The sequence below is a fragment of the Vipera berus genome, assembly GCF_964194415.1.
Source record: "Vipera berus genome assembly, chromosome: 1".
Lineage (NCBI taxonomy): Eukaryota > Metazoa > Chordata > Lepidosauria > Squamata > Viperidae > Vipera > Vipera berus.
In genome coordinates this window covers 148,955,010-148,975,419 of record NC_138202.1, presented here as the reverse complement: position 1 = coordinate 148,975,419, position 20,410 = coordinate 148,955,010, and the positions used below count along the sequence as shown (strand labels likewise).

Below are 20,410 nucleotides of genomic sequence, written 5' to 3'. Positions count from 1 at the left end.
AAATATTAAAAACTGCCATTTTATGAGATAAGGGAGGGTTAAGGTATTTGTCTTTAAGCTTTTCCTATTTAGTATGTTGTATAGAAAATATGCCAATTCTGTTTTTGCTCCTTAATATTTCCATAATTGGATATAGACTTTTTCCCAACCAAACACGAAACCTGTGATACGCAAGAGATAAGGCTTATCCAAGAGAAAATTATCTGCAATAAACCGATTATTTGTTTTTTCATTCAGACTAACTCATTAAAACTCCCTATTCTTGATGCCATATTCTTTGTCAGGAAGGATAACTGGCCTTCTTTTGATAAAAGAATGTTATTGCTTAACAATAATAATGCTTTAAGAAACATTATTCCACAAATGTGTTTCTTGTAGATTTCTTTATGAGGTTCCTTAAATTCTCATAAGCAGTAGTTCATCAGTGTTTTTACACAACAGTGCTGCAATTTTACATTGACGTTAATTTCATAAATAAAGAGATGTCCTCCTCTAACAATGCCACATGAGAGCCGCTGATTATTTCAGGCTATGACTACATTTGGGAATTCTACTATTCCTAGATTAAAGCTTTATACATTAATTTTCATTTATTGTTATTTCAAAACTAAGATAGTAATATTTTGAAAAAAATATTTAGGAAAGTCATTACTATGCATCAGAAGAATACTGAAATTTTATGAAAATAGAAGCACTGAATGGATAACCTACATACTTCTATGTATGTAGTAAAAAAATCCAAAATGAAATGAAATAAACCTGAAACCTCTATATGAAACCATTGCGAGACAATCAAGATACTTTCATTAGAAGAAATCTATTGATATTTATTTATTTATTTATTTTTATTTTAATTCCATTTATATCCCGCCCTTCTCCGAAGACTCAGGGCGGCTTACAAGCTTAGCAGTAGCCTATACATACATACATACATACATACATACATACATACAGTGCTTTTTTTCTAAAAAAAAAAGGTGCCGGAACTCTCATCTTGACGGGTGCAGGAGGTGGGGGAGGGCGGCACTGCTGCGGTCACGGGTGCGAGGGGTGTTGGTGGTGGGCTCCCCCTCCGGGGCTGGCACAGCTGGTGCTATGGGAGCATCAGGGCCTGCTCTATATGGCTGGGCTGCGCGGGGCAGACAGCGGAGGCAGTGCGGGCCAGGCGATGCAGGGCGGCCACTTAGGCGCACAGGGCAAGGCGACGGGGGTGCAGGTCCAGCACCAGGTAGGCCACCAGCCTGGCTGACATGGGTGAGCACAAGGAAGGAGTGCACATGGACTCTGCAGAACCCACCTCCCACTCCTTATCCTCTCTTACTTACCTAGTTGAGATGGTGTAGTTGGGCAGCAGGGAGGGATGCAAAGTTCCTGCCTACTCGCTTTCGCTGCAGACAACTAGCTGGTGCAACGTTTGCCAGCCAGGTCTTTTGGCATGCTCAGCAGCAATTCCTATTGGCTTTTCAACTCGGAAAGGCAAGAGGAAAATCTAGAAGAGATCTGTGCAACTTGTAGAAGGGAAAGGCCCACACTGATAAATTAAAAATCTTTGTGGTCTGCAAAGGAATGCTGGTAGGCTAATCAATGATTTGGTGACTAGAGGAGCATCTACAGTGTTGGAGCTCGTGGCCATGGTAAGCCATGGAGACACTAGGCAACATGACTTTCAGGGCAGTGGTGGTGATTTTATTACTTTTTTTTAAAAAAAAGTCTGTGCTCTGTCCAAGGATGCTTGGTAGGCTGCATGTACAGGCCTGGTCTAGAATTTATTTTGGAGCATTCAAGTATCTAGAGCAGGCATGTCAAACTGATTTTCTTTGAGGCAACTTCTTATAAAAGAATTGCCATTAATTTGTTTTAATAAAATAATTTAAATCAATTTTTCACTTGATTTCAAATTAAATGAATTATATTGGTTGACAATGAGATATTTTTTTTAGTACAATTGCCAAATGCAATAAACCAGTTTTAGGTATATGTTACTGGAAGGAAAAAGCAATCCCTGCTGCGTTACTGATCCCAGACAAGCATTTGCATGTATGCAGGTATCCTTAGGGTGCCACAGTTATGGATGAGAAATATTGGTTGCAAAGTTGGCTTTCCTGGATGTAATACAGATATTTTGGACTTATTTTTGTTTCTTTGCATGTTTGTTATTTTTAAAAAGGCATATGCTACTGACTACGCTTACGCACATATGTAACATCTTTTGATAGGATACATGATCACTGCTTGTCCAAAATTTTAATATACAGATAATACCACCAGAAATTATTTTAGCCTTTTTAATAAATGTTGTTATTGATGTTAAGCTCACCAGGAAAAACATCATAGTTATGTATATACTAGGTTAATTATTTAAAGACTGAAGTGCAACATAACTAGATTCTAAATAATCTACTTTTCAAAACACACAACAGTCCAAACAGTAAAAGTAAAGTCCAAATTAAAAATATTTCTTTCTTAAGAATTTTTTAGATTCAAAATAGTTTTCAAGAGTGTACAAAAGATACTATTTTTTCTAGAATCAGCTAAATTAGACATATTACATTGAGAAAAATGTTTCTCATTTCTTTCCTGTTACCTTTGATTTCATTGCAGAGATGTTAACATAAGAAATAGATTATTTTGTTATCTAATTTTACCTTCCAAAAGACAGAAGCAGATGAAAAATGTGAGGTTCTTTCCTGTTGGCTTTTTCGAATTAGCTGTTTTAGATTCTAAAAGTTTAGTTCCTAAAGAAGTAATCCTGTAAATAATTTTAATGTCCTCCTCTAGTGCATGCTCTTTTATTACTCAAGGACTTCAACTCCCAGAATTCCTTAGCCAGCATGGCTCAGCTTGGAAATCTCTCCCTTTCCCCTCAGCATGGCTGGCTCAGGATTTCTGGGAGTTGAAGTCCACGAGTCATAAAAAAGAGCCAAGATTGCTAGCCCTGCAATAGGCTTAGGAAAGCCAATAAGGGAGCTGTTTTTTGTTTTTGTTTTTTGCCAAAAAAAAAGGTGCCGGAATGCCGTTCTGAGTGTTCTATGAGAAAAATAATGTGTGTGTGTGTGTGTGTGTGTGTGTGTGTGTGTGTGTGTGTGTATAAAGGTTGGACACCCATGCTCTAAAGACATGTAGCCAGGTAGAGTATATCCATTTAATGGTGATAGACTTTTTAAAGATAAGAGATAAGATAAGGTAAGGTAGGGTAAGATAAGGTAAGAGAACCTTTATTGTCATTTTTTACTATGAGCACACATTAAAATGAAATTTTGTTGCTTGTTAAAAGTTAAACACTATATCTGTTCTATTGACTTTGACATATTAGCTATAGGAAATACTTTAGATAAAGACTATAATAAGAACCAGTCCCATTACAAGAACAGCCAATATGTATTAAAGAAATACTTTGGGAAGTTCTTTACAAATGAAAGAGATGAGGCATTGATCCATTGTTTGCAAAGTTAACTCGCTGCAATAGTTTATGAACAGAACAGAAACTCATAGTAAGTTCTACTCAAGATAACTCTACTATGAGGCCACTTGAAACAGCTTTTTGCTATACTATATTAATTAATTGGTGGGAAGGTAACAGCATTCCGTGCGCCTTTGGCGTCCAGTCATGCCGACCACATGACCACGGAGACGTCCTCGGACAAGCGCTGGCTCTTTGGCTTTGAAACAGAGATGAGCACTGGCCCTAGAGTTGGAAACGACTAGCACACATGTGCGGGGGAACCTTTACCTTTTATTAATTAATCATAATTGATGCATTGAATTCCATATTGGAATACTTTAAAAAGACATTGAGAATAAAACAAGAGGCGTTAGGTTTATATGGATGTGGAGCTGGCCTAAACCTTGTCAAAAAGCTGCTTTACTTTTCTTTTCCAGCTATATAAATAACAATTTACTTACTTAATCATTAGAAATATGTATAAAAAAAGAATCAGTTTGGTGTAGTGATGAAGGTGCTAGCCTAACCAGGGGGCTGTGAGTTTTAATCACATATGAAAGTTGCTTGGGTGACTTTGAGGCTGTCACTCTCTTTCGGTCCAACTCACTTCAAAGGGTTGCTATTGTGGACAAAATAAGAGAAGGAAAGAGCATTGTATATGTTTGCTGCTTTGAGTTATTTATAAAAACAGTAAAGGCAGGATTTTTTTAAAAAAAAATGGAAAACATGGTTTCTTTTAGGCTTGAAATAAAGCAACTCCACTCAAAATATTCTGCAGGAACAGAACTGAAAATATCTTGAATATTCAATTGCAGAAAAATTTAAAATGACTGCACAGTTCCAGGAACTGTGGAATTAGCTACAGCACCCTTATTATTGCACCCCCAGAACCACATGAATACATGACCTTATAAAATGAGTGCTAATTTCCATGATTTTTAATTTTGAAAACATTTTTGAAGAGATTAAAAATAAAGGCTCACAGAAAACAATAGGAATGCAACCCTGCTTTTACTTATTGGGGGGGGACCTATTTAGAATTTGTCATCTAAATCTCCTCCGCTTCTTAATAAAGAGAACAAAGGGACATCTTTTCAATTTAGACAAGAACAGCTGCTGTCTTTAATATCCCTTTCAATTAGCACATCTCCTGCATGAGGTATAGTGATATTATGCAAAAAGGTGAGAAGGTTTAGTCAGATACATTAATTTTCTCCTTCATGTACATGGACTTTGGTTCTTTATTACACTTTAGTAGTATATTTCCCTTTCTTATACCTTGGGGAATGCTGTTACTGTCTAGTTAGTAATTTTTATTACCATCACAGATCAGTATTGTGTTACTGTCAATAATAATAATAATAATAATAATAATAATAATAATAATAATAATAATAATAATAATAATAATAATAATAATAATAATAATAATGGTGATGATGATGATGATGTTGGAAGGGACCTTGGAGGTCATCTAGTCCAACCTGCTGCTCAGGCAGGAAACCCTATACCATTTTGGAATCAAATGGCTGTCCAGTCTCTTCTTAAAAACTTCCAATGTTGGAGCATTCACAGCTTCTGGAGGCAGGTTGTTCCACTGGAACAACCTTAGTTGTTTCTCCTTAGTTCTAGGTTTGCTTCTCTCCTTGATTAGTTTCCATCCATTGCTTCTTGTCCTGCCCTCGGGCACTTTGGAAAATAGCTTGACTATTTGTGGCAGCCCTGGACATATTGGAACACTGCTATCATGTCACCCCTCGGCCTTCTCTTCATTAAACTAGACATACCCAATTCCAGTAGCCGTTCCTTATATGTTTTAGTCTCCAGTCCCCTAATCATCTTTGTTGCTCTTCTCTTACTCTTTCCAGAGTCTCGACATCTTTTTTACATCGTGGTGACCAAAACTGGATGCAGTATTCCAGGTGTGGCCTTACCAAGGCATTGTAAAGTGGCATTAATACTTCACCTGATCTTGATTCTATTCCTCTGTTAATGCAGCCTAGCACTGTGTTGGCTTTTTTGGCGGCTGCAGCACACTGCTGGCTGATATTTAAATGATTGTCCACTAGGACTCCGAGATCCCTCTCACAGTTACTACTATTGAGTGAGGTACCCCCTATACTATATCTGTGCATTTGTTTTTTTTAAAAAATTTTTTTTTTAAAAAATTAAGTTTAAAATGTCCTTGTCTAACTGATCATGTGGAAAAGGGAAGGTAAAATGGTCCTGCCTAGCAACACCATCTTGCTAAAGACCTTTGTCAGTGCTAACTGAATGGCAAATGTCAGCACACCTTGCTAATTAAAAATGTGATGTCAACAAACATAATTAATTGTATGTGAGTCTCAGTCTAAATCATTCTCAGAGAATAAATCTCAATGTAGATTGAAATCTCTGAAATCTCTGAAAGGTATTGCATGCACAATAATTCCAGGGACCCATCTACTGTCATATTTGGGTGTTCTTGATCAAGAATAGATTATTTATTCCATATTGCACTTATAATGTTTAATTTTCCAATACTCAATAAATTTTTCTAGCCCTTCTCACAATAATGGATTCACTGATTCTGAATTTTAAATAAAGATTTATACTAGAGGTTTTCTTAGTTCCCGATTTTTTTTAATAAAATAGTCCTTGACCATTTTTTCTGAAGGCACTGACATCCTGCTTACTTAGCAAAAGTAAGCAATTGATTTGGCATAGTTCTTTTTCACCCCAGGTACAAGGTACAAGCACAGCAAAAGATATTGTGATGTTCTTTGCTGAAATGCAGGAAAAATGGGGAAGGGCTTGGGTGATTCTTAATTGCAGATAACTTTAAAACAGCAGTCAGAATCTGCATGGATTGTATACAACATCTCAAAGACCAATAAAGCAACCCAAACCAAGACATAAGTTTTACATTTTGAAAGGCATCCTAAAATACCACTCTATAAGCCAGAAGCACTTCTAAAATGCACATGCACAGCAAACTTTGAGCTAGGATTTTCACAACTTCATCAACAGTAGAGCATACACATATTTGCATATCTGTCTGCAAAATTAAACAAAACACAATCCACATGCAATGCACTCATTGACCTACACAAGCTATTAACTTTCCCATAATAAATTTAAAAAACAGCAGTAGCATACTAGGCAAGCTAGTAGGCATGCAGTAATGAATAATCTTCTTTTGTCTTAACCTCTTCTTTCCTCTATACATTCCACTCCCATACTATGCCATCCAAATTAAACTAATAACAGCATAATCATAATTGCTCTCTGCTGCTGTGCCGGCTATGCTGGAAACAGTTTGAAAGTGGGAGGAACTAAGCACAAGCTACGAAACCAAAATCCAAACCAGTGTTCAAAATAGTTGGAACTCTTAAATGACATTGAATCAGCAAAATTTTGTTTCAGGCTCAGAGTAAGACAAAAATATACGTTTTGTTTCATTCAGACCTTGCACGTGCTTATTTCATGATTTAAAAATGCTTGAACTTGATTAAAAAAGCAATTATGTTACAAATTATCTTCCTATCACATTTCATATTCTTCAGAAATGGTGCTTATTTACATGTCCCATCATCTTCAAACTGTGAGTGGCTCACAACCCAAGAATAAAAATAATATATACAAACAATGAAATAAAAGCAATAAAGCAATAATTTCTGAGTTCGAAGTCAACAATATTTTAAGTGTGCCACAATTTCCATATTTGATTTAGAAAAGGCAAGAAAAAGCTACGTTGAACATACACAGGTCAATGCTGTGTCTCATGACATGCCTATTTAGACAATTGAACTGAAATAACTTCAATATAGACTGTAATTTAGAGTGGATTTCTGAGTTCTGCAATGCAAACAGAATGCTTATTGAAATCATATGCCATATTCCTAGGACAAATCCTGAAGCATTCCCAACAAGCCCAAGAAGATCTTTCTCAGAACAGATTAAGGCTCTTGTTCCCAGCATATCCTTTAATGTTTTGTCTGACAAAGCCATAGACAGATGTGATTCTTGGCTTTACTTTTTTCTTTCATAGCAAATATTGGCTCCCATCACAGCTAATTCTCCTTGCAGTATTACCTGTTATCAAATAATATCAGAGAGGCATTTATGACAGCCCTAAAAAATAACTGGTAATCTTTGGCTTGATACTAAGAACCATGTTGGGCAGAAATCAGAGGATAGTGTAGAGAATAAGATGAACTTGATGAAGTTCAGATCTGTTACCAAAGCAATGATAAGAACATACCTTAGGCCTAAAATAAGCAAAAGGGAAGAAGGCAATAGACAATCAGACCTGCAAGATTCTGTTATTGTAATCACTCTCAAGAAAAATAGTCCTGCCCTTCTTGTGGTATTGGTTCTTGCTCAGATTTACTTGGTGGGCGTTGTGTTCGGATCGACAACACACACAGCGAGGTAGTTGTAACAGTGCGGTTTATTGATACACGTGGAGAGAACTGGCTAGCCCGGTCCGGGTAGCTAAATATAGCCAACCCCGTGTCCGGAATCTCCCGCCAAAGAAACAACACCCAACCCAGGGTCGTGGATTTCCCGCCGGTGGAAAACCACTCCCCTACTAATCTACATATACAACACCGGGGCTGACAGATAAGTGGTAAATCTAAGCAGAATTTTTATTCGTTTGACAATCATATATTAATCCTAAAACATCACTACAATTCAGTCATTGCATCCAAGTCAATTTGGATGCAAGATATTTTACTGACAAAATATTCATTACAAATATCACAGCTGACCACTGAAGTTCTCAGTTTTGATTCAGGAGAAGAGAGATCTGAATTGGTTCAGATCTTCATTTTCAACAGCTCCACTGGGGAAAATATGTGAATGCAATACACGTAGAAAGAAATGCTTCTTTAGTATGTGACTGCTTTCAGATGAGGTCTATGTTATGTCTCAAAGAATTAAAGTCCACTTTTTCTCTATATGTACTTCAGCTATTTAAATGGCTTCGTACTTCAATTCCCGTACTTCAATTCATGAGGCCAATCTGAAGCAGAGGATGCTCAACAGTGATCAAATCTATAGCTCTAAAAGATCCCTGTTCTAGTCTCTACTGATGACAGAGTTATAATAGAATTCAGTTTATTATGTCCTCTCATATTAATGTAATCACCAATGGATCCAACTATAAAACTTTCCAGGATGATTTAGAAGCCTGCAACAGCCAATAACCTGTCTGAGATGGTCACTATAATGGGGCCATCTTTCAGGAGATGGTTAGTGACAAGAAAATCTCAGAGTAAGAATGTGGGGGATATAGACATGTAACTGCTAGTAAAGTCTGATTGTGAGAACAAAAGGTAGGCAATCCACTGCACGGAGGCAACACATAAAGGGTGCTACATTTGTAGAAATAAAAGTAGATAAATGTTACTACTCTGAGTAACTGTTGTGCAATTTAATTAGTTTAAACTGTTTGTAATTAGTAGTGTTCCTAAAGTACAACAAAGATTAATTCCTAACTGACCTGTTCAAATGCCTATGAAGCTAATGTCTTGGGGAACCTAACAATGTTAGATTTAATGTTTACACCTTTATTGGGGAGGAGTGCTCAGTGTACTCATAAGGAGGTGTTCTGCTTTGGCATCAATATGCTAGTTTTTGTACTATTGTTAACTACCTAAAGTTATTCACTTAAGATGAGCAGCCACGTAAATATTCTAAATGAGTAAGTAACACAAATCAACCACACTAAACAGTTCTAATGTTCTCACAATGCTGATATTCTCACACATGGGGTGGGGAGATAGAGGTAATGTCAAAGTGAAGATATTCAGTTTATTCTGCCAACATAAACATAACAATGCAAGAAAAAATAGGGCACGTGTATGGGAGAACCTGGGAGTGCTGACAGGGATTATCAGGAATTAGAAGATAAATAGGCATTCTTAAGGCAGAGCAAAATATTTATCAAGTTGTAGAAGTGCTCATGTATGACCATTTTAACAAATATTGAGAACATCCAAAATATTGACTAGGACACACTTCTGTTGTATGCATTGTTGAAACAGAGGTTTTGTGCCTATTAACTTCACCAAAGTTAACTACAAACAAAATATACACCAATCCTCTTTGTGTGCCTTTTTTGTGACTAGGGGAGAAGGGAGACAAGACAAAGGCAAACATTTCAGAAGAATGATCTCACTACAAACATCAGCTGAATTCATTTACAACCAGGTATTTTTAATGAAATGGTTTTTCTTCAGTTTAGTGATATATATTATAGAACTGCATGCTTTCTTCCTCAGCTTTATTGATAAGTTATTATTGTTCAAGAAAGAACTCTCAAACAAGAAATTCCACACACCTAGTTTCATATGTCTGTAGGATTTTGGCAGACATACAAATCTCACCTGCATATAATGTGAGTCAACTTAAATGTATCTGTCATTTCTTAATGTATATTAGTATCAAAAAGATTATAAGGTACAACAGCAGCAATTCAAGATATTTGGGAGAAATACAAGCTATAACAATTCAAACTAAGTTTCAACACCAGCACTCATTATTTCTTAAATATATTAGACACAGATTCTCTTTAAACATTTTCCAAATGTTCAGTATTACTACTGACTGTATTTACTGCATCCGTAAGTGACTTTCATAGATTTTTATTAATTAACATTACTTTGGGGGGGTGTTGCAGAAACAAAATACAAACACATGTTTCATTATCTCTGAAATCACTGTACTTACCAGTTGTTTCCACAATGCCCTCTAGGATGACAACGATCTCAAACTGTTCAGTTTGCATGCTTCGCTGAGAAAGGTCATAGAAGGGGCTTTTTGAATCGATCACATGGCAGATTGTAAGTGGTGACACAAGAAAAAGTTGATCTGCCCCTGTGCTAAAACCTACATCCAGTTCAAGTTGATCGAGGGGCAGAAATTCACCTTCAGGAGTTTGCCGAGACTGTAGCAAACATGAAGAAAGAAAGAGAAAGAAAGAGAAGTAATAAACTAGTATAGTTATTTTCAAGACAACACAACAATAGGTGATCGCCATACAGTACTTTTCACCATGAATCATCCAGATTAGGCACAAAGTTATTTTACAGAAAAAAGGAGGAAGGCAAAAGCTTTCAAGTTCTCCCAGTATCTTCCTGCTATTAGAAGGTAATTTCTTTTTACATGAACACCAGCTCTTCGTACAAATTGTATCCCTTTCTGGAGGTCTCAATAACACTTGTGAAAATTCAATTGTTTTCCAAAAGGAAACTCACACAAAAATTAATTATTTTACTCTTTATTAAACTGCCATTTGGGTCAAGTTATCTTCAGATCCTGAATATGAACTAATGTACTGTAATATATTATACTCAAGTGTATCTACATGTATTATTTTATTTATTTATTAAATTTGTACCCCTTCCATCTCACTGTCACACAATTATTACTACTGCATGTAAATTTATTGTGAGCATTGACCAGGATTTTGATCCATATATTAATTTCTTAATTAACTGAAGCAGCTACATAGCCTTTAAATGGTAAATACAAATAACCATTAAACAGTATATTGGCTTAAACCTGTGATTTGCTTTCTAGAGCCAGAATCTAGAGGCTTGAACTATCATTAGCATTTTTGTTTCCTGTTAAAATTAGCTTAAATACAAAAGTGTTGCCTCTTTTACTACAGAGATTCACTCTTCACATATTCCCAATGAGAAGGTTTCTTGTAACAATAATAATGGTACTCATAATAAAACAGAAGCAACTTACTTTAAAATGCTGTTTATTAAGGTATGCTGTTCTCATAAAAAGATTCTATGCTACTGAAGTAGCATGGAAAAGCAATAGGTTTAAAATATCATGGACAGAAGAGAGAACTGCCTGTACACAGTTACAGAGGACAGTCTAGTGGTTGCATGGTTTCATCCTAGCTTGCAATAACAAAGTCAGGTGTTTTGGAGATTTCTGTCTAGGTCACGGGTGTGAAACTCACCTCATCATGTAATGTGTCAAGACGTATCGTGACTCTTTTTGCATTGCCGGCAATGGGGTGGGCATGGCTTCAGTATGATGCATCCGGCCCGCGGGCCAGCAGTTCGACACCCCTGGACGGTAGGTTAAGCTAGCAGCCTAGTTAAGCCATGTAAAGTAATGTGACTTAAAGCTATGTCCTGGTCTGGGAATCTTGACAACTAGATTTTATCCACTGGGTAATAATACTAAGCTCTACCTCTCAACTCACATAAAGCAAGCTGGGAAAATGAGAAAGCTCATCATGACACAATGATTGCACATGTGGCCTAACAACTGAAGATCAGTCCAAAACAAGAGGAATTATTTGATCAGTAAACAACCTAAGATTTTTGGAAATACAGCCTACAAGATTACAAACTGGTTTTTTTTCCTAACTAAACCAGCCTGTGGGATAGGATCAATTCAAAAGCCTCAACTGCTAAGGAAACTAACTCAAAGATACAAGGCTTTTATGTGACAGTACAATGATTATTCATTAGCATACCAAAGAAAGATAGATGGCATAAATATAGCAATAGAAGAATCTTATTCTGCTTAGCTAACTATATCTCCTTTGATTCCAGACTGATTCACAAGTTTTATTTTTTTCCTGATTTAGTGGCTGATATTAGGAACAAACTAAGGGACGTGGTGGCTCAGTGGGTTAGGACACTGAGCTTGTCGATCAGAAGGTCGGCAGTTTGGCGGGTCGAATCCCGAGTGCCGTGTAACAGAGTGAGCGCCTGTTACTTGTCCCAGCTTCTGCCAACCTAGCAGTTCGAAAGCACATAAAAATGCAAATAGAAAAATAGGGTCCACTAGGTGGGAAGGTAACAGCGTTCCGTGCGCCTTTGGCATCTAATCATGCCGGCCACATGACCATGGAGATGTCCTTGGACAAGTGCTGGCTCTTCAGCTTTGAAACAGAGATGAGCACCGGCCCCTAGAGTTGGAAACAACTAGCACGCATGTGTGGGGGAACCTTTACCTTTACCTTTATTAGGAACAAAAAAGCATGGATATGCATGCAAAATTGGATACTGGACTAGTCTGGATATCTCTCCCAGCACATGAAATATCCCCTGAAAACCATCTGGAAGTTGGTCCAAGAAAAAGAGAAGGGGCCATCTATTACAGTGATGGAATCTGCCTCTTAATAAATATAATTAAATTTGCAATGGATGGGTGGTACTTATGTATCTATTCAAAAGTCCAGGTATATATGTATAGGATTGAAGCTTTAGTTATACCTACAGTAGAGAACACGTGAAATTAATAGGACAAGTTATTAAAGGGTAATGTCCTATTAATTTCTAACCATACTGAAGTCTGCATCAATTAAAAATAATTAGCAAAAATGACAATTATGTATGAATGTCTGCTAAAATATAGCTATTTTTTAATTGGATTCAATGTAATAAAAATATGATTCTATGCAGAGGAACAAGTTTATATTATTTATTGTGGGATAACTTTTAAAATATCCTGATACAAAATACAAGATTTTACAAGATGCCAGGGAAAGAGGGGGACTCAAGGTGCCAAATTTGAAATTGTATTATGACACGGTTGCCTTGACGTGGGTTAGTGATTGGCTTAATTTAACTAACAAGAGAATACTTCATCTTGAGGGATGGGATTTGGTATATGGATGGCATGCATATTTGCTTTACGATAAGAAGGTGGACAGGGCTTTTAAATCCCATATTCTTAGAAGTGCTTTATTGCGTGTCTGGAAAAAGTATTATTATAAGTTGAATTATAAAATACCGATTTGGGGAATTCCTGGACACGCGATAGAGGGCGTATCTATGGGAGTGAGTATGGATATGGTTTCTTATAAGGAACTACTTAGATTGCAAGGGAATGATTGGCAACTTAAATCATTAGAGGAGTTAAGACAAGAAAACATAAGTTACTCTTGGTTTCAATATACCCAATTGAAAGCTAGGTGGAAGTCAGATCAAAAGGTTGGCATCACAATTACAGTTCAAAATTTAGTAAAACAAATTAGAGATTTAAATTGTGCACATATAAAGAGGATATATAATGCTTTAATTGAATTGGATTCGGAAACGGAACTGGTTAAAGATTGTATGATAAAGTGGGCACAAAATATTCAGGAACCAATTTCGTTGGATACCTGGGAGTTAATTTGGGTCAGAAATGTTAAATTTACTCAGGCTCAAAACTTAAGAGAAAATTTTTATAAAATGTTTTATAGATGGCATCTGGATCCCAAGAAGTTGTCCAACATGTATCCTAATTTACAGTCTAAATGTTGGAGATGTGGTAGTTTAGAAGCTACCTATTTTCACATGTGGTGGACTTGTAGAAATATAAAAGCTTTTTGGATCAAAATTTGGTGGAACATTCAAAAGATTTTTAAGAGAAAGATAAAGTTTTCTCCACAATTGTTTTTATTGGGTGTTGTTGTAGATTGTGATGTTAAAGAAACTAACTTGATGTTGAACATGATAACAGCAGCACGGTTACTGGTGGGACAATATTTGAAGAAGGATAGTTTGCCCACTATAGAAGAATGGGTGTTTAAAGTTTCGAATCTTGCAGAAATGTCTAAGATTTCTGCTTATTTGAAAGATCATTCACAGGAAAGATATATTTCAGTTTGGAGGAGATGGATAAATTATATTCAGAATAAATATGGGACTAAAAAGTTCCATTTAGCTTATGAGTAGATTTTAGTGGGATATTGTTATTGGTACTTTGTTTGTAGTTATGTTAAAGGGGAGTTAAAGCACATTATGAATTTGGTTAATTGTATATTATGCATAATTTTTATTTAGAATATGATTATTGTAACTATAATCCTGTATTTACCTCTGGGAAGTGGGGGGGGAAGTGGGCGGGTTTGGGGTGGGAGGGATTTGGGGATAAAATTTTGTTTTTGTAAAACTCTTTAATAAAAAAAATATATCCTGATGCCTATGTATTGATCGCTATTACTGACAGATTAAATGTATTTATTTTGATCCTAGTTATATCAGTAAAAACTAATAGAAAGCATGCTTAGGACAGGAATGGATTGTAATTGTATTCTATGCATTTTGCAGATGAAAAACTCTGCTGTAATAAATTATACGAAATTTGGAATTGCATAAATCTCCAAATATTATCAGAACATTATATATACTGAGGCCTATATTTAAAATATCAAAGTTTTGAATTTTGGCACCATGTACTGTTGTTAGGAAGGAAAGCCACGCAAATGTCATTCAACAGCTTTTATTCAACAGCCTAATAGCAAATACAGCCAGATTAGCATAGCAGCTACTAAGGCATCAGGCTAAAAACCAGGAGACTCTGAGTTCTAGTTCCACCTTGGGCATGAAGCCAAGTCATACTCTGTCAACCCTAGGAAGGAGACAAGAGCAAAGCACTTCTGAAAAACTTTGGCAAGAAAGTCACAGTCAATACTAATTTGAAGGCAAAAAAAGTAATAAAAAACAGCATTCCAGTATAAAGAATACTCATTATAGGTAGAAACATGTGTTTTTCTAGATGTCTTGTTATTACATAAGTTTAGATAAGTATTTTAAACATGAAATGTTTAAGAAAGACAGACTGATTTCATAGAATTTTGCTATTCATTCATTTTGTTTTCAATCTGTATTTGACAGGAAATGAGTACCACAGAATGGCCTACATACTGTATGATATTTAGCCTGAAGTTGGAGCAAAAATGTACCATTCTCATTAAGAGGAATAGGATACAAGGTTATTCCAAAATATACAAAATTGTTACATTTTTTAAATCTTTCTTTCTAAACAAAATGTTCTCTGGGTTACATTATAAAAACAGCAATTTTAATACTGTATTTAAAAAACTTAGGATATGTGAAAAATAATTTAATGTGACCTATCAGTTATTTCTGATGTTTTTCAGGCTGAAACATTGTTGAATGATGTATTCATACATTATACATTACATTAACTTGTCTTACTCAGAAAAACCAGGTCAGTACCACAACAGTCATCTGAGGCAGATAAGATCATCGTGGATAGCTTGTCAAAGGACTAGTGAAATAATTTATCTGCTACACAACACTTGTTATTGTAACTTGTCATCACAGTGCATTTTGCTATTCATTCTGATACTTATTGCCACTACTGATTTTATTCTAATTAGTTTTATTGCTTTATTGCCTACCCCCTTCTTTCTACAATACTATAGACCAACTTACCTTTGCCATTTTTGGGGTGGGAAGGAACATTTCAAACAAAGCACCAATCTATATCTACTTGCATTTTAAAAAATGATTATTTATTAATCCTATATGGAACCAGGTGTCAAAGCTGATTTCCCATTTATTTAAACTAAAGAAATTCGCAATATATGGAAGAAATCCAGGTGCTACCTTGCTGTGACATCTAACTTTATAAACTGTGATGCCCATGTCCAAATTTCATTGGCTGCTTTTAACATTTTGTTAACTTTTAACGTTTTCTGACTCTTTAATCAATATAATGTTTTCTGAAAATTACTTTGAGACTTTGAGAGTATATTTTATTCTGTTTTATTTGAGTGTTATGTGTAAAAAGAATTGTTTTCCACGTTATACACTCAGCTGAAAATTGTGCACATACACACACATCACAAACACCTTGGTTCTTTTTGATAAGCCCCACCCACCTCCTAAATATATTTCCCATATTTTTTTCAGATCTAGATTTTCTTCTACCTCTTGCCAAAGATCAACCACATATTATGAAATCAGCTTTGATACCCTAATTGCCATCCATAATTATTTATCTGAAATGGAATGTTGTACTATAGAAGTTCAGCATTTCCAAATAGCAAGCATTTTATGCACATGCTGCTTCATGTTAAGGAATATATTTTATATTTTCTGACTGTATTATATAAAATAGAGGCAGTACATTATGTCATTACTCATTCATAATGCTTTGCGACTAAATCAGTACCTTTTCTTGGTTACATAACAGCATAAGAGAATACACAGAGACTTTTTAAAAGATAAATTTAAATGTGATACTGTTTAAACAATGTATATACATTTTATACTTCTGTACGGTACAACGTTCTCCTATATAACTGATCACATTTGCAAGCTCATTTACTAGATCAAATAAATCACATGTAAAGACATGTCAAAGATATAGAACAGAACAACTTTATAATGTATAAACCACTAGGGTAATTAATGTACAATGGCAAATTTGATCTGGGGCAAAATAATTAATTTAAACTTAGGGCTGTGATAAATACTGCAATCTGTTTTTATAATTAGCTGTACAATCTAATAAAGAAAGTCCATTCCACAGTGCACATATTGGTGCGTTGAAAAGATTAGAATCTAATCACTAGATGAATACTAACAAGGATATTTCACATATCATTTATATTATCATTTTAAATTAAAAGTACTGATAAAATTAGTAGTGATGGCTACTATGCACATTAGTGGGAATTCCTTATATAAAATTTATAATAAAATAACTAAAGATTCTATAAGCAAATATTGCAAGATAAAGGACAGTATGTTAATTTATGCACCTCATTCTGTGGTAAGTGACAAGAAGTGATTTATGCTATCATTCATTAAATATATTGGAGTATAGGTGAGAGTTACAAATATCCTTAACTTCCTGAAAATAATAATTTACCTTTATTCAGAAAAACATGAAGTATGCATTACTGACTGTATGAGCTTGACCAAACAAGTGTTTATCACACAGCATACATTGTAAATTAAGGACTCCCACCTCAGTGTTGTATCATTATTCACTATAAGTCACTAAGCACATTTAGAAGTCAGAGTTAATTATCAGTAAACAAGACTCCTAAATATCTCAAGAAAAAAGGACCAGACAGCCTGAGTATATAATAGAATCTTAATTAAGTTAATGAAGTCAAAGAATTTGCCCTAATTTAAAATAGTAACAATGTAGTAAGTCCCAACCAGAATTCTTAAGATTTCCAAGGGAGTTTTCTCTGCATAAGTATTTTAGCTTATTAAAAGAATCTTCTGGTACAGTAGTCCTCAAAAATCACAAAAACTACAGTAATAACAAGAAAGAGGAAATACTAGGTTCACCTCAATGTATTTTTCCTACTACAATATGAAAACATAATCTATATGACAAAACTGCAATGCAAATTCATGTTTTTGGTTAGTTTAAACTCTTTTCCACTGCAGCATATCCACCAGTGTTAACATTAACCATATATAGTCTAAATTGGTTTGAAGCTGGCATAACTGCAAAACAGTCTGGTGTTATCTCCTATGTATCAGCAAGAAGGAGGAGTATGTCAACCCACAGAGTTGTCCTCACAACCAGTAGATAAGGCAGCATTGTGTTTCAGCAAAGCTGAAACATGAACTGGCCTTGCTGAAACATTTTAGTTTTAAAAGTTTACACCTATGGCCTATAACACAAGTTTCAACAGGTGATAGTAAGAGATCTGTAAGGTAAAGGTAAAGGTAAAGGTTCCCCCGCACATGCGTGCTAGTTGTTTCCAACTCTAGGGGCCGGTGCTCATCTCCGTTTCAAAGCTGAAGAGCCAGCGCTTGTCCGAGGACGTCTCCGTGGTCATGTGGCCGGCATGACTAGACGCCAAAGGCGCACGGAACGCTGTTACCTTCCCACCTAGTGGTCCCTATTTTTCTACTTGCATTTTTACGTGCTTTCGAACTGCTAGGTTGGCAGAAGCTGGGACGAGTAACAGGCGCTCACTCTGTTACGCGGCACTCAGGATTCGACCCACCAAACTGCCGACCTTCTGATCAACAAGCTCAGTGTCCTAACCCACTGAGCCACTGTACAGCACTTTAAATAAACTGCACATAATAGCCACTCGGGAGACTATATAATATGATCATATTTGAACTAAGAATCAAGTTTATCTCAGTCAAAATGATGTTTAAACTTAAAACTTACTGGCTTTTGAAAGAAATGTAAGGTGGTGACATCATCATACTGAATCTTAAGAAATATATGTAATCTACAGAACTTAAAAGAATTAACTACTTCAGTCATAGTGCCTACACACTTCATGATCAATATTTCCAATGGAATAACTGAACCTTAAAAAGTCATGTTCATTTAAACAGCACCAATCTGTACACTCTTGAAGGCAATGACTTTTCTCTTTTATTCACGAAAGGAGATGAATACAACTGTTAAACAGAATTTGACAAAAAGAAATAAGTAGAAGAATTTAAAAAGACCACTTGTACTGGTAAAATGATTGTACTTCAGACTATAATCCAGAAGCCAGAAAGACAGAGAAAGCTTTAATTTAAAAGCTGGGGACTACGTAGAAAAATTAACTTCAATTCATTAGCAGTTTGAGAAGCTGCTACTGTAATGAAAAAGAAGGGAACTCAGCCACAGATGCAGGAAACCATGATTTTTAAAAAAAGGAAAATAGACGCGAAGCAATGCAAAAGATTAAGGAAAAGTGGTTCATAGAGAGATGCGCATCAGGAAACATTCCCTCATAGGAAATAGCAATGCAAATGCTGTGAAAATATAAAACTCAAGCACAAGAAATATACTAAGAGTTCTCTGAAATATACTGGAAGGAAAATCAAACCTGTCCTTGCCCTGCCTCATTCCTGGAATTTTGTAGTGTTCCTGACAACTGACTATTCTAGCTTATTCACTTGCATCTTCTAAAACATTTCTAATTTTTACTTTTAAAAAACCCTTTAAAATGAGGTGGGAGCTAGAAAAACATGTACTGTATTTTAAGCGAAATGCTGTTACGAAAGTATGGAATCATACACCTGTGAATTGGAAAACAAGAATGAAGCAAAGATGAATATTCAATATGATTAGAACTGAAGGCAAGAAAGCTTGAACTTACTTTGAGAAGTTTGCAGCGGATTTGTGCGGAGACCATGTGGCTGTTGCGAAGGTTGCCCACCCTGAACATGAGGGTGAGTTTGCCATCCCTCATGGATATGGCAGCATGTTCGCTGAACATCAGTGTCTCCGCCCGCTTTTTAGGTTGGGACATCTTGATAAACATACAGCCTATAAGAAAAGCATCCACAATGGAGCCCAAGATGGACTGGAAAAGAAAGAGTATGATGCCCTCAGGGCATTTGTCTGTAATGTATCTGTAGCCATACCCAATAGTAGCCTCTGTCTCTATAAAGAAGAGGAAGGCAGAGGGGAAATTGTAGACGTTGGCGACACACGGGGTGTATTTCTCATCATGGGCTTTGTTCAAGTCACCCCGTATGTAGGCAATGACCCACCACATGGAGGCCATGAAAAGCCAGGCCACAGTGTAAGTGAGGATAAAGATGAAAAGGTTCCAGCGCCACTTGAGGTCCACCAAGGTGGTGAACAAGTCCGACAGATAGCGGCTGGTCTCGCTGCCCAGGTTGCCATGCTGCACGTTACACCTGCCATTCTTGTCCACAAACCTCTGGCGCTTTTTCTTGTGGGCCGACCCTTGCTGCTGGTGGAAGCCTGACCCACTGGAAGAGGTGGTCACCACTTGATAATCGTCCCCAAATTTCCTTCGAAGTGCAGACATAATACCAAGAGGGCAGCCAGCGTCTCCAATCTGCAGGGTGCCAGAGGTGAGAAATGGGATACTCTGCTGCACTTTTCCCCTTCTTTTCTAACCCTTCCCCTGCCTTTCTGTTCACCCTTCCCTCTTTCCACCCCCTCCCCCTTCCCTCTCACTTTGGAGCTCCCTCCCTCCCTCCCTCCCCTCCCGGCTTCCAAAATTCGCCCGCTTCTTCGGGGCCACCAGCCTGCTTTGCCTTTGCTCGAGAGGGCGCAACCTTCCGGGATGCGCCTTCTCCCTCAGAGCCAAGCCAAGCCCAGCCCGCGTAGAGAAGCCCCAGTTCAGCGTTACCTTCCCTGCACGTCAATCGGCCATCCCTGGAAGTTCAAAAGAAAGGCGGCCCGGAGGAGAAGAGAGGAAAGAGGCCGGCTCGCCGCGCAAAGTAGCCGCAGTCGGTCAGACGGGCGGCA

General features: G+C 36.6%; 1 protein-coding gene across 1 annotated transcript in view; it reads right to left on the bottom strand.

Annotated features, from left to right (window-relative positions):
* Window positions 1-19,964, bottom strand: part of KCNJ3 (potassium inwardly rectifying channel subfamily J member 3) — a gene marked incomplete at both ends in the record, with an annotated part of 149,755 nt that extends 129,791 nt beyond the window's left edge. Inside the window, 2 exons of the mRNA XM_081314782.1 lie at window positions 10,160-10,376; window positions 19,284-19,964. Of these exons, the coding sequence (XP_081170908.1) occupies window positions 10,160-10,376; window positions 19,284-19,964 (898 nt within the window). The remainder of the gene's footprint in view (window positions 1-10,159; window positions 10,377-19,283) is intronic.
* Between the last annotated feature and the right edge of the window lie 446 nt (window positions 19,965-20,410).